Consider the following 13,140-nt stretch of genomic DNA (forward strand, 5'->3'; position numbering starts at 1 on the left):
CACTTGTAAATAATGATTTATTCTGCTTTTTATATGTTTATACTTGCAACTTTATGTCACTTCTTTAAATTTCCACATAGCCTTTAGGACAAAGAAATAACAGCTTTTAAAGTCATACAAATATTTCCAAATGAAACAAAGATACTAATGTCTTAAGTGGAGTGATTTGTTAACTGGATGATAGGATAGATGAATATTTTGTGATGCTTTGTGTGAGAGTGTGTGTGTTTGTGCGTGTGTGTGTGTGTGTGTATCGTTATGCACACACTCTTCATCCCTTGTTGGAGAAGGACTACGTTTTAGAAGTTTGATCTATTTTCATTCCTTCTATCTTCCCAGGTCTATTTCTGTATGTAGCTTCCTTAATAGTGACCTCTCCATATGTGTTCCGAGCTCTCATAACACTAGAAACCACAGTGAAAGCACACCAAGGGTAGGGTCTGCCCCTCTCCCCTGTAGGTTTTCTGCCTTTCCTCATTCAGTTCAGCTGTGACTTTAGTTTTCTTGGTAGAGTCACTTTGCAGCCAAGGTTTTGTTTTTTTTTGACCAGTCCTGGGGTTTAAACTCAGAGTCTGAGCATTGTCCCTGAGCTACTTGAGCCACAGTGCCACCTCCAGCCTTTTCTGTTTATATGGTACTGAGGAATCAAACCCAGGGCTTCATGCATGGGAGGCAAGCACTCTACCACTAAGCCACAGATTTTGGCCTAAACACAGCCCAGCACATCCAGTTGAGGAACAGGGAACAGATTCTTTTATTTATTTTTTCAGTTCTTTATTATCAAAGTGATGTACTGAGGGGTTACAGTTTCAAACATAGGCCAGTGCATACATTTCTCATCCAACTTGTTACCTCCTCCCTCATTTTTCCCCCTCCTCATTTCCCTCCCTCCCCATGAGTTGTACAGTTGGCTTACTCTATATTGTTTTGTAAGTATTGCTGCTGCCTTGGTTTGTGTTTTTATCCTTTGTTTCTCCATTTTGATATTCTCTTTCCCTTCTCTACTTCCAATATAGGAATATACAATATTCAGGGCACCAAAATCAGGTAGTGATTTCTGTTAATTTTTTCCCCATAGATAGATACATGGGCTAAATCATTTGATGCAGAATAATTAAGATTATAGAGATACAGTGTCCATAAATTCGAAAAGTGATTATACTATTAGTAATTTGCTGTCATAACTTAAGTATGTTACTCATAAGTGTCATAGTTATTTTGGGGGAGAGAACATTTAAGAGATATTTTCATGATAATGCTGCTGCCAGCAATGAGCATCTCGCATGACAAGATAGTAAAGTCTGCCTTACTGCAGAGCTGTTACTCCATTGCACAGATGGAGACTGCTATTTAATTAGTTTGTTTTTTTGATATTTGTAAAATCTATCATTGTTTCTAAATTAAGCTTACCATTTTTCTTTGGATTTGCACAAAAGGTGTTATTTGTGTGGAGAAAAAAAAACTTGTTTTTATTATTTTGGTGCCAGTATTGGGTCTTGAACTCAGGGTATAGTCACTGTTCCTTAATTTTGGCACTGAAGTTTGATGAGCTACACCACTCAGGCAACAGCTCCATTTCCAGCTTTTTAGTGGTTAATTGGAGTCTCAATAGACATTCCTGCTGGGCTTGACATTAAACAGTGATCTTCAACTCTCAGCCTCCTGAGTATCTAGCTTTATAAGTGTGAGCCACCAATGAGTGTATGGCTAGCACAGTGATTTCTTATAGAGATGACACTTCTGAATAAAGATAAAGAAAAGTAACTACTAGGAAGCTTTAGGCGTATAACTAAGAATCAATGTGTGAAGCCCAACATGGTGGCACACACCTCCAATCTTAGGAAATGGGAAAGTGAAGGATCACTCCTTTGAGGTCAGCACAGGCAACTCTATGATGAAAACAAATGGCGGTCAATCTATAGTGCTGCCCAAAACAAACAAACAAACCAAGTCTGATGGAGAGAATATGCTAATTTCTGATGTCTTGACAGTTAGATCAGTCACAGTACTTGGAAGTACCTTATTCAGAGAGTGTATTCATATATCATGTGTTAAGGATTCTCTTGGTTGTTTTATGTATTTATTTTGTTTATTTTTGTGTTTGTGTATACTTTCAGGTTTCAGCCGAGCAGCTTTACCATTTGGGTTAGTGAGGCGGGAACTGTCCTGTGAAGGTTACTCTATAGATCTGCGATGTCCAGGCAGTGATGTCATCATGATTGAGAGCGCTAACTATGGCCGGACAGATGATAAGATCTGTGATGCTGACCCCTTTCAGATGGAGAACACTGACTGCTACCTCCCTGATGCCTTCAAAATTATGACACAAAGGTGAATTACTCTGTTAATATACCACTTCAGCTCCTGAGTCTGAATTTGTAAAATGGTTTCAATTTCTATGTGTAAGGATAAAACCATTATCTCCCTCTAAGTATTAAACTGAGATGAGATTTTTTTCCCCTGCTGTTGTTGATTACTACTTTACATTATGTCTTCTACAACATTTGAGTCTACATCATTTTACTACTGATCACAGACAAAATATGTAGTATGTCATAAAACAAAGGGAAAGAATAGTATTTCAAATTAATTGTTTAGAGTTAAAGAATTTTGAGAAATGCTTTCTGTAACAATGATGTTTAAATGCCAAAATTGTTTTTTAACTTAAAAAATCATAACCTTTAGTTTATGGAGCAATTTTAATTTTACTGGAAAATTAAAGAGATACTACAGAGAGTTCCCATATAACCCCAATGCCACATAAGTACAACCTTCCTTGTTTTCAACATCTTCCCTAGAATAATAGTACATCACTTACATTCAATAGATCTATATGGACACATCCATTACACAGAATTCATCATTTGCATAGTGCACAGGGTTCATAATTTACATTAGGATTTTCTCTGGGTCTCGTGTATTACCTGGATTTTTATCAAATATATAATGTTACATGTGCACTATTGTAGTATAGTTTCACTGTTTTAAGGATTTTCTGTGATTCTTACCTTTCCTCCCTTCCCCACTTTGACCCCTGACAGTCACTTCTCAATTTCTCCATTTTGCTTTTTCCAAAATGTCATAGCTGGAATCATTCAGATTGGCTTATTTTACTTTAGTTAATAAGCATTTTTGACACATCTTTTCTTAGCTTAATAGCTCATTTCCTTTTAGTCAAGTAATATTTCATCGACTATATTTACCACAGCATGGTTAACTTTTAACACCTGGAAGGGCATCTTAATTTCTTTTGAGTGTTAGTGTTTATGAATAAACCCACTATAAATATCTTACATGGAGTTTTTGTGTGGACATAAATTTTTAGTTCATTTCGTTCATTGGTATCCACCAATCAGAGTGTGTTACTGCTGAATTCTATGATAAGATTATGTGTAGGTTGTTTTTTTTTTTTTTTTAAGAAACTCCCCAAGTTGTCTGCCAAAGTGGCAGTACTGTTTTGCATTCATACCAACAAAATGGGTGTGTCTTTAGTTTCACACTTTGAACTACAAAAAGTAGTACTTTTTTTTTTTTTTTTTTTTTTTACAAAAAGTACTTCTGCCATTACTCTGAAATAGTGCGTAAGTAAATTAGAATTTTGCTAGTGTGTTCCTTCTGATGCTTGAGTACAATGTAATAGGCATCTGAGGTCAATGTGAAAAATGGTTCCTTAAGTTTTGGAACACTGTTTTGTGTTCTTACCCATAAGAATCTGGCGTTGTCATTAAGATGGTTCACTGCTATGTTCTATCATACATCTTAAGGTTTTTTTTAGCACGTTGGTCCAGAGATCCAAGTGTAATTCACTATGTAAACATTTAGATTGTTTTTGTTATTGAGTGTGCGATTATTGTACAGAGCAATTCACATGTACACCAGTGTTCCTTTGTAAATATAATTGGCCTAAATCTAGTACAAGGCAATAGTAAGTACAGTAGAAATAATGCCATTTTTCTTGATTGTGTTGAAGACTATTCTGACAGCTTAATTCTCTCTCCCTCTCCCTTCCTCCTCCCCCCCCCCCCCACAGATGGTAACAGAGTTTCAAGATAGAAATCAAGAAAATGGTAACTAGCCTCACTTAGATCAGCAAGAATTAGATTGTAACCTGATCATAGAAACAGATAATGAATAAATACAGACCAGCAAGAATTACATTGTAACCTGCTCATATAGAAACAGATAATGAATACATACAAGTCACATACTTTTTTATCTTTTTATTTTTATTTTATTGTCAAGGTAAAAATCTAGCTTCTAGAACTAAGGTATAATTTAATTAATTTAACCTAACTGACACAAATATTGGGATGGTAAAAATGATTTAGTATGTAGATACTAGATAATTATTTCAATGACTTCTGTCCTCCACTTTTCTTTTTCTAAGCCTATTAATGTGTTACGCCTGTTACTTCTGCATGTAATAATTACATTTTATATAACATTTTAAACCCAGGGGTAAGTGTTGCTGAGGGTGTGAGTTACTGAATATCAAATGTTAGAACCACATAAAGACTGAAGCAGACACTTCATATTCTAACTCCCTGACTTTGCATGTGGGTGACCAGCAAATTCTTCTTTTAAAATACTTTTGAGAACGAGTGGCAATGTGATATCCCTTAGCAGATAAAAATAAAAATCCTTAGTACTGGCATTATAAGAGTGAGCCATCAAACTTGGCTCTTGATCTGAAATGGCAATGATCACAGAAAATTTGAATATGTATTATCCCCCCCCCCTTTTTTGGACAATTTTAATACATTTGAAAAAGTAAAACATTGCCAGCTTTTGAAAAAAGGAATTATTTGCCATTGAGTCTGAACCTTCAGATGATCTATACCTTCAGTGATTTTTCTGAAAATTTGTGAAGATTTATCATATAAAATTATTTTCACATGTATTTGCAATTTACCAACTAATTTCCTTACATGAGAGAAAACCTGTGTCCTTTGCCTTTCTGAGCCTGACTTACTTCACTTATGATTTTCCCCTGGGACATCCATTTCCCTACAAATGACATAGCATTATTTGTTTTGATAGATAAGTAAAATTGTACATTAGATGTGTACCACATTTTCTTGATCCATTGGTCCATTGCAGGACATCTGGGCTGTTTCCATAACTTGGGTGTGGTGAGTAGTGCAGCAGTGAACATGGATATGAAAGTGTCTTTACTGTATCCTGACTTGTCATTTATTCTTTTTAGTTTGTGCCCAGGATGGACCTAAACTCTAGTGATCCCCTTGCCTCAGCCTCCTGAATTCTAGAATTAATTGGCCTGTGTCTTGTAGTCTACCCTGAAAATTTTTTCTCACATATTTTTGAAATTTTATTCTGTTCTGTAGGTTTTAAGTGCTTCTCTTACTTTCAGACATATTAATTTGTATGTAAAATACTTATCACCCAACTTTATTATAAGAAGTGGGTAATACCATAGCTTTCAGAATTTAGCCAGGAAAATCCATTAAAATGCAGTCACAGTTCTGCCAGTTTTCTCTGGCAGACTTCGTGATTATAGATTTTAGTTTGTGTGTTCTCTCTTTGACATACAAGCCTCTCAAGTTTTGTATTGATCAATCAGTCTCATAAAGCTTTGTGTCCTAGTCAGAACCATATGAAAGATTTTTTTTACAATATAATTAATACGTGTGCCCTGATCTCTCTTTAAAGGCAACGATAAACTTTATCCTTACCTTTTAAAGATCTTCAGATCTGTCTTTCTTATTAATGATATTTTTCAGAGGAATAAAATTAGCCCAATGTATCTTTTAATCATAGTTCATGTTTTACAGCATTTGAGGAGTTGGTTTACTTTATGCTTGCATTATTGTAAGTGCTTACTAGTTGAGGTAGTTCTCTTAGTATATTTATTCGATACACTTATTTATTCCCGTAGGATCTAAGCATGCTATTTCTGAGAAACTACATTCATACTCTTATCCCAAGTGCTTTTATCTGTCTGTGGTGTCTGGTTTATCAACCATTTGTCCATTAGGATGAAATATACACAGGGAAAAATAAATAACTCAGATGCTACTAACCTGTCATCTTCATGTAATATACTTAAGTTATTTTCTGTTCCTTGATGCATTTCTACTAATTCTTGTACTCTCAGCTGAGTTGTTACAAGGCAACCAACTCACATCTCTTTGACTAAGGATTTGAGTGGTTACTGGTATAAATTCTTGACCCTTTGTACAGTAATAAATAACCATTAAAGCTATAATTGGTATATCTAATTGGACACATACTTTGCATGTCACTTATTGATGGACATTTAAAGCAAAGCACTCATTATACGATGGGAGATTGTTGGCAGTAAAAAACATGAACCATATTAAACATTCACATTTAGTGTGCAAGAAGACTAATAAATTATAAAATGTCTTCGAAGATAAATCATCTAAATATCCCTTATGACCATACTTATCAAAGAAAGGAAGAAGTAGTGTGTCACCTCTAGGATGTTGTACCACATTCTCTTACAAGTAAAACAGCTCTCTTACTAGGTAATGCAGCCTGATGATTTAACTCTTGAAATTCATAATTTTCACAGGAATTATATTCAAAGGTCTCTTTTCACATTTTGTATTAATTTTGCCCATTAGTTGAGGAAGGCTGCATCATTTTTTCCTCAGGTCATATTACTAGGTTTTACTTTTATTAAGACTTATTTACATGCAGTAAATTTCATAGCTTGAATAATACTTTAAAATTTGAATTTATTTTTGGACAGCTACCAGTTGAATGAGTAAGCAAAGTTAAGTTGTTATTTTGTTTTGATTTTGAGACCCTAGAGTTGCCTCAGCCTCCCTAGTGTTTGATTAGTGGTGTGGCATACCATGGTAACGTTTAATATGAAATGGCTATGAACAGAAAACTTTGAAATATATGATCTCTTTTGATAATCCCTATATGCACATCTGAGACTAGATATCAAGTCATAGTGTTTGAGATTTTTTTTACATTAAAGCACAGTTGCTAATTAAGCTTTTTTTTCCCTTTCCCCTACTCCCTCCCACCAACAAGATCTCTTATAGATCAATACTGCTAAAATGTAACAATTCATATTTTCCCCCAGCTGTAAAAAAGAGTTAAAACTTGAGGCGCAGTGGTAGTATGCTTGCCTAGCATACATGTAGCCCTGAGTTAGATTCCTCAGTACCACATACACAGAAAAAGCCAGGAGTGGTGCTGTGGCTTAAGTGGTAGAGTGCTAGCCTTGAGCAAAAAGAAGCCAGGGATGGTGCTCAGGCCCTGAGTTGAAGCCCCAGGAATGGCAAAACAAACAAAGGAAAAGAAAAAAAAAACACCTCAGCATTTGAAATATGCTGGTTAGCATTTGGTGAATAACAACCAAATGCAACAAAATAAAATTAAGAGTTTTTTTTTTTCATTGTAATTATCCTTTAATGAGATTTCCAGGTTGAAAAAGTACACATATATTATTGGGTACAGAAACATTCTGATTTTGTTTTCTACATACCTGTTTTGGAGCTGAATATATATATGGCAGACCAGTGTCAATCAAAATATACTCTATCGACTCAGTTTATTGAATAAGAGGAGGAAGAGATTCGCTTTTAAGTTGTTTACAAAACAGGTTTTATTGTCATCTATGATGGCTTTGTTAATTTTCTAATATTATTTACTGAAATTATGAACATATAGACTGGAGTAGCAACATTGTCCCAAGGAAAAAAATAGCAGCATTGATACTGTACAATGTATGTAAGGAAAATTGCTGAGTAGTGAGGGTTTTTTTTTTAATGACATTTTACTAATGCATAGTTATCAGTCTTATAGATTCTAATGACCCATTCTTATTTTGCTATGTGTTTTCTTTAAACTTTATTATGGCAAGTTAGATTTTGTGTATGTTTGTTGTTCCACAGTTAGTTTAGAGTGCTAATAATGTCTTTTGTACAACAATAATGTCTTTAGTGTACAACTAATATATCAAAGTATTCCAGCATACCATATGCATCTTAAAGAGGTTTGATGTTAGACATCATTTAAACCCACTACCCATGTCACATACCTATCAGAAATAGTTTAAAGGAAGAAACATTTACTTTGAACTCTAGTCCAGGGTTTCAGTGCATGATTGATGGATCTGATACTTTGGCGCTTTGTTGAAGGTGGACAATCATGGTGTTAGAAGACTGCAGCAGAGGCTGCTCACCTCCTCTCAGACAGAAGTGTAGAATATCCAGTGACAAGATAAAGCCCCCAAGAACTGCATTCAGTTGACCTATTCCTTTAGACCCTACCTCTGAAGTTTCCATCACCTTTCAGTATTGCTATCAAATAGCACCTATGGCTGCCATTTGCGTGGAGAAAAGGGTTGTTTTTTTTTTTAAATACTTTTCTTTAGTAATAACTTCAGTGAGGGTGGTGGTTGTTGGCTCATGCTTATTATCGTAGTTTCTCTGAAGGCTCAGATCTGAGGATTGCAGTTTGCAGCCCACTGCTGCAGGAAAGTGTGAGACTCCTATCCAGTTAACCACCAGAAAACCTGCAAGTCAAGCTGTAGTTCAGGTGGTGGAGCATCCTTGAGCGTCCTTGTCCTAAGTTCAAGCGATAAGACCTGTGCATGCATATGTTGGTGCGCATATATACACATATGCACACAATAAGATTCAAAATCTTTAAGTGTTTTAATAAACCTAAGGCTTTCCCCCTCCTCCTTATTTCTATTAGAACTTTCTACATGAGAATACATGAATATTTATATTTTCTACAACATTTTGTTGTTTGGTAATTTTTCCCACATGTTATATTATGTGATAACCTACACCTAAGATGTTCTCATTATTTATTAATTTATGAAATTCTATCTATGTAATTTATTTGTTTGTTTTTTGCCAGTCCTTGGGGCTTGATCTCAGGGCCTGAGCACTCTCCCTGGCTTCTTTTTGCTCAAGGCTAGCACTCTACCACTTGAGCCACAGTGCCCCACTTCCGGCTTTTTCTATATATGTATGGTGCTGAGGAATCGAACCCAGGGTTTCATGTACACGAGGCAAGCACTCTACCACTAAGCGACACTCCCAGCCCCTATATGCATAATTTAAAAGAGTATTTTAAAATAAGTCTTGGAAATTTTGATTGCAGGTTGTTAGTTTAACAGTAGTAGTGTATTGTTTAAAATGTAGACACTCTTGTCTCTTGGTTAGAACAAATAGATAATGGTCTGAACAGATACCTTATCTGATAAGTTGATTTGGGATTTTGTGTGTATATTGCCATTTATTTCAAGCCTTGATGAGTAGACCTTTATTAAGCCGCAATCATTACTGAATGTGAAATATAACCAAGATTATTTTTTATTCAAATATAATTTTAATATTCATCAAAGAGAAGTTATGCTTAAGACTGACAGAGACTATTAACATCAAAAAATATAATTAACTGCATTGGGTATCATGAAGCAGAGTTAGCCAAATAGCCGAGAGGTCTAATTGCTCTAGAGTTTGAAAAGCAATGGTTTTATTTTATGCTGTAGCTGTGAAATTAATAGTAATGTGGTTTCCTATGTGGGCCAATTAAAAGCTGCCTGTTAAGGTTCATTGCTCTATAGGAAACCCATTGAATATCGCTTAGTAAACAGGATTGACATGTCAGCGTGTACACAATGATAAAATAGGAAGAAAGAAAAAGAATATGAGAAGTAGTGTTAAAGAACTGTCATTGAAACAGTGCCCTGATCTCTTTACCATACAGTGCTATAGTTCATGTTGTAGATGCCTCCTCCATTCTTTTGGGATCTTTTCCCTGGTGCCAGGAGAGTTGACTTTTGGTGGGCTCACAGCTCAGTCCTTCAGAACTGCCTGGGTCTGCCAGCAACTCTCATCTTTCTCCCAGAGGCAGCTCTTACTGCATGCCTGTGAAGGAAGGTTCTCATGCCTCCTCCTTCTTCTTTTCCTTCATTTTAAGACTCTGAAGGGGCTCTCCCGACTTAAGAGCCTCCTTCCTTGGGATTTATTTCTTCAGGACCTTTATTAAATCTGTCCTGACGTTCATCTATTTACTTTTCCCAAATCTGCTTCTGTCGCGGTATTCCTGATAGTTGAAGAGAACTCCAGTGACCATCTCATACTATCTGCCTCAAATTCTACTTCCTTTGTTGCCCTACCAAAGACAGGTGATAATAAGTATAAAAACTCTGTGGAATTGGTTATGTACTTTTTAGGAATCTTAACAATTGTTTAAAAAAATCAAAAAAAATTAAAGCAAAAACAGATTCCCCCCAAACAACAAAGGAAATAGCTCAGTTCCTGTACTTTATACAAATTTGTTTTGTATTCTGAAACTCAATTTTTCTTTAATTTACAATACAAATAATATTCTGACCTTTGTGTCTCTTTTTTGTCAAATACAAAAAGAAAGCATTACTGACTGAATCCAAAAGAATTTCCCTTACCTGGAGTATAGAGATTTAAAAGTGAGCAGATTGTGATGGCATTTTGACATTATGAGGTTGCTGAAAAGTTAAAGTCAAAAGGCGAAGATAAGAGCAGCAGCAAGATCTTTCCAGGTTTCTTTTTCTTAATAATGACAGATAAATTTTTTAAAAATAATTTTTACCATAATTGCTAAATTACAAAGTGCATCATGTCATATGTGAGGATACTACTTTATTATTTTGCAGATAAAAACAAGAAGATGCCACCTCCAATCAACTTTGCTAAATTAGCATATAGTCACAATTTTTGTAAGATGTAAATTATTAAATTGAATTTAGTATGAACAGTAAGATCACGTATGCAATATCCTTAATGTTCAGTGATTTTTTTAAAAAAGCCAGCCATTCATCATTGGATATGTTCTCCCTGTTGTCTAGGAATGCATATTACATTCAGAAGAGTACAGTTTTGCTGCTTCACAGTACCCAGCTCACTGCCAGACCTAAACGGATGTTAGTCATATTTAAAAGCACTTGAGTCTTACCTTAACTAACTGAGCCCATGAACTAGCTGAGCCTTTCTTCTGACCCCTCATCCTTCATTCCTTTTTGTATCATGCTGCTCTATCAGCCACTTTTTTTTTTTTCTCTTGGTACTGTGTCTTCACTTGCTCTCAGACTAAGGAAGAAAGCTTCTTACAAAGTTTGCATTCTTTATATCATGGGATAGTACAGGAAAAATTTTTTATTTTTTAAAAATTTCTGTAATAGCACAGAAAGTGAAACTAGAATGTGAGAACCTTAGTATTAACTGTCATTCTTTTTTGTTTTGTTTGTTTTTGTTTTGCCATTCCTGGGGCTTAAACTCAAAGCCTGAGCCCTGTCCCTGGCTTCTTTTTGTTCAAGGCTAGCACTCTACCACTTGAGCCACAGCGCCAGTTCTGGCTTTTTCTATATATGTAGTGCTGAGGAATTGAACCCAGGGCTTCATGTATATGAGGGGAGCACTTTACCACTAGGCCATATTCTCAGCCCCCTGTGATTCTTTTTATAACAGTGCCATATGCATTTTATTATTCTGTGCACACATTATTTGAATGTGATGTATTTAGAAGATTGTTGTTTCTACAATATAAATATTACTACATCTGCTATATAGCCACAGGTACTGTCTTCTACTAATTTTTAGTACCAGAATCACTGGAGGATATGATACTGTATTTTTCCTTCACCTATTCCTTCCTTCCCTCCCTTCTACCCCATCTAGCCAGTCATCTTTTCCATCTATCTTTTCGTAGGTAATTTATTGCCTTTATGTCTGAGTCCCAGCAAAGGGATACCTCCCTTGATCTCTGCTTTGTAAAAGGAGAGCTCTTCTGTTAATAGTTTGTAGACTGAATGCTTATGAGTTGGTGTTCAGTTATCAAGAATGCCATCAGCAATGCCTTGTTGCTCTCTTATCAGCTACTTCCTGCTGTCAGCTTGGCACTTATTTCAATAGAAAAGGATTTGCATCAAATGTAATGCCTTATTATATACAGCTAACATAGGGTTTTAATTGTGCAAACACATGAATCTCCTGCAGTGGTAGTCAATTTGATAAATGGATTAGATTATGAATATTTTGTCATGATTGAAGATTAGTTACGATTTATTAGAAGGATGCCAGTGAAATTTTTATATATGTATCAGTCAGGTGAGAATGATTAAATTTGAGAATTTGTAAACTACAAAGTAGCCATATCTTCAAAATCCATCCCTTATGACTTTGATTATTTATATTCAGATATGCATATTAGGGATTATTTTGGCCTTCCACACCTGCAGTATAGAATCTGTTTCTAGCTTCTGGCCCTTATTTATTTTCCTCTTGTCTTTAATTTGTCAGGTAAACATCTATGTTACATTTCTGTGTTTGTTTTTAAAGAAATGGCACCTAGTATGATTGGGGTTTTCCTTCTGTTTTTGTTTTTAAACCTTTGCTAAAATTGAGGAGCGTAAGTCTAATTTTAGAAGTATTTATTGAGTGGATTTTTTTTGCCAAAGATACCAAAATAAGCATTTGAACAAATATTTGACAGGGATGTAAAACACAGTTCTTGTTGACAACTGAAGTTCCCCTGATAGAACAGTCTTTTCAAAATAATAAAAACAATGACATATAAAGTTTACAGCTTAATTCTACACATTCTACACATGGAAGATAATTGGTGAGTTTAATAACAACTAAAATGCAGATTACAAAAGAGATGACACAAAGCAGAATGTGATCAATTACCAAACAAATTTTATAGACTTTATTGCTCTAGGGAGAGGAGAGAAAGATCACTTTGGGCTTGGGTGATGAGAGAAGAATTTAATACTGCCCAGCCAGCATAGTTTCTATTGGCTTTCTCCACACCTGCGTAGCTGAGGCCCAGCCCTTCCTTTGCTAGTCTCCTCCAGTATGTAATAAGCAATCACAGCTCTTATATTTTCCCAGAGTATCTGCTGGCAGTATTTCCTCAAACCAAAAGACTGGTGTCCTGAGCTGATGGTTTTCCACCTCAGGGAACTACGGTCTTTCAAATGCATGATCTTGACAAGGAAGAAATATTTTAAGAAGTATCCAAAGTCATTTCTGTGAGAACTCAGACCTTTCCAGGTTTTGTTTTGTGTTTTTTTTTTTTTTTTAAAACTCACTAGTGTGCTGCTGTTGTGGAATCTGAAAATATGCATGAAAGGTTGTTCCC

The 13,140-nt window shown here is 35.4% G+C and overlaps 1 protein-coding gene across 9 annotated transcripts in view; it reads left to right on the forward strand.

Annotated features, from left to right (window-relative positions):
* The window catches only part of Adgrl2 (adhesion G protein-coupled receptor L2), a 180,634-nt gene that overhangs the window by 101,904 nt on the left and 65,590 nt on the right, over window positions 1-13,140 (forward strand). For all 9 annotated transcript variants that reach the window (XM_048351649.1, XM_048351648.1, XM_048351651.1 and 6 more), the window contains exon 3: window positions 2,118-2,331. In XM_048351649.1, coding sequence (XP_048207606.1) covers window positions 2,118-2,331 — 214 coding nt within the window. The remainder of the gene's footprint in view (window positions 1-2,117; window positions 2,332-13,140) is intronic.

Source organism: Perognathus longimembris, chromosome 7 (genome assembly GCF_023159225.1).
Source record: "Perognathus longimembris pacificus isolate PPM17 chromosome 7, ASM2315922v1, whole genome shotgun sequence".
Taxonomy (NCBI): Eukaryota; Metazoa; Chordata; class Mammalia; order Rodentia; family Heteromyidae; genus Perognathus; species Perognathus longimembris.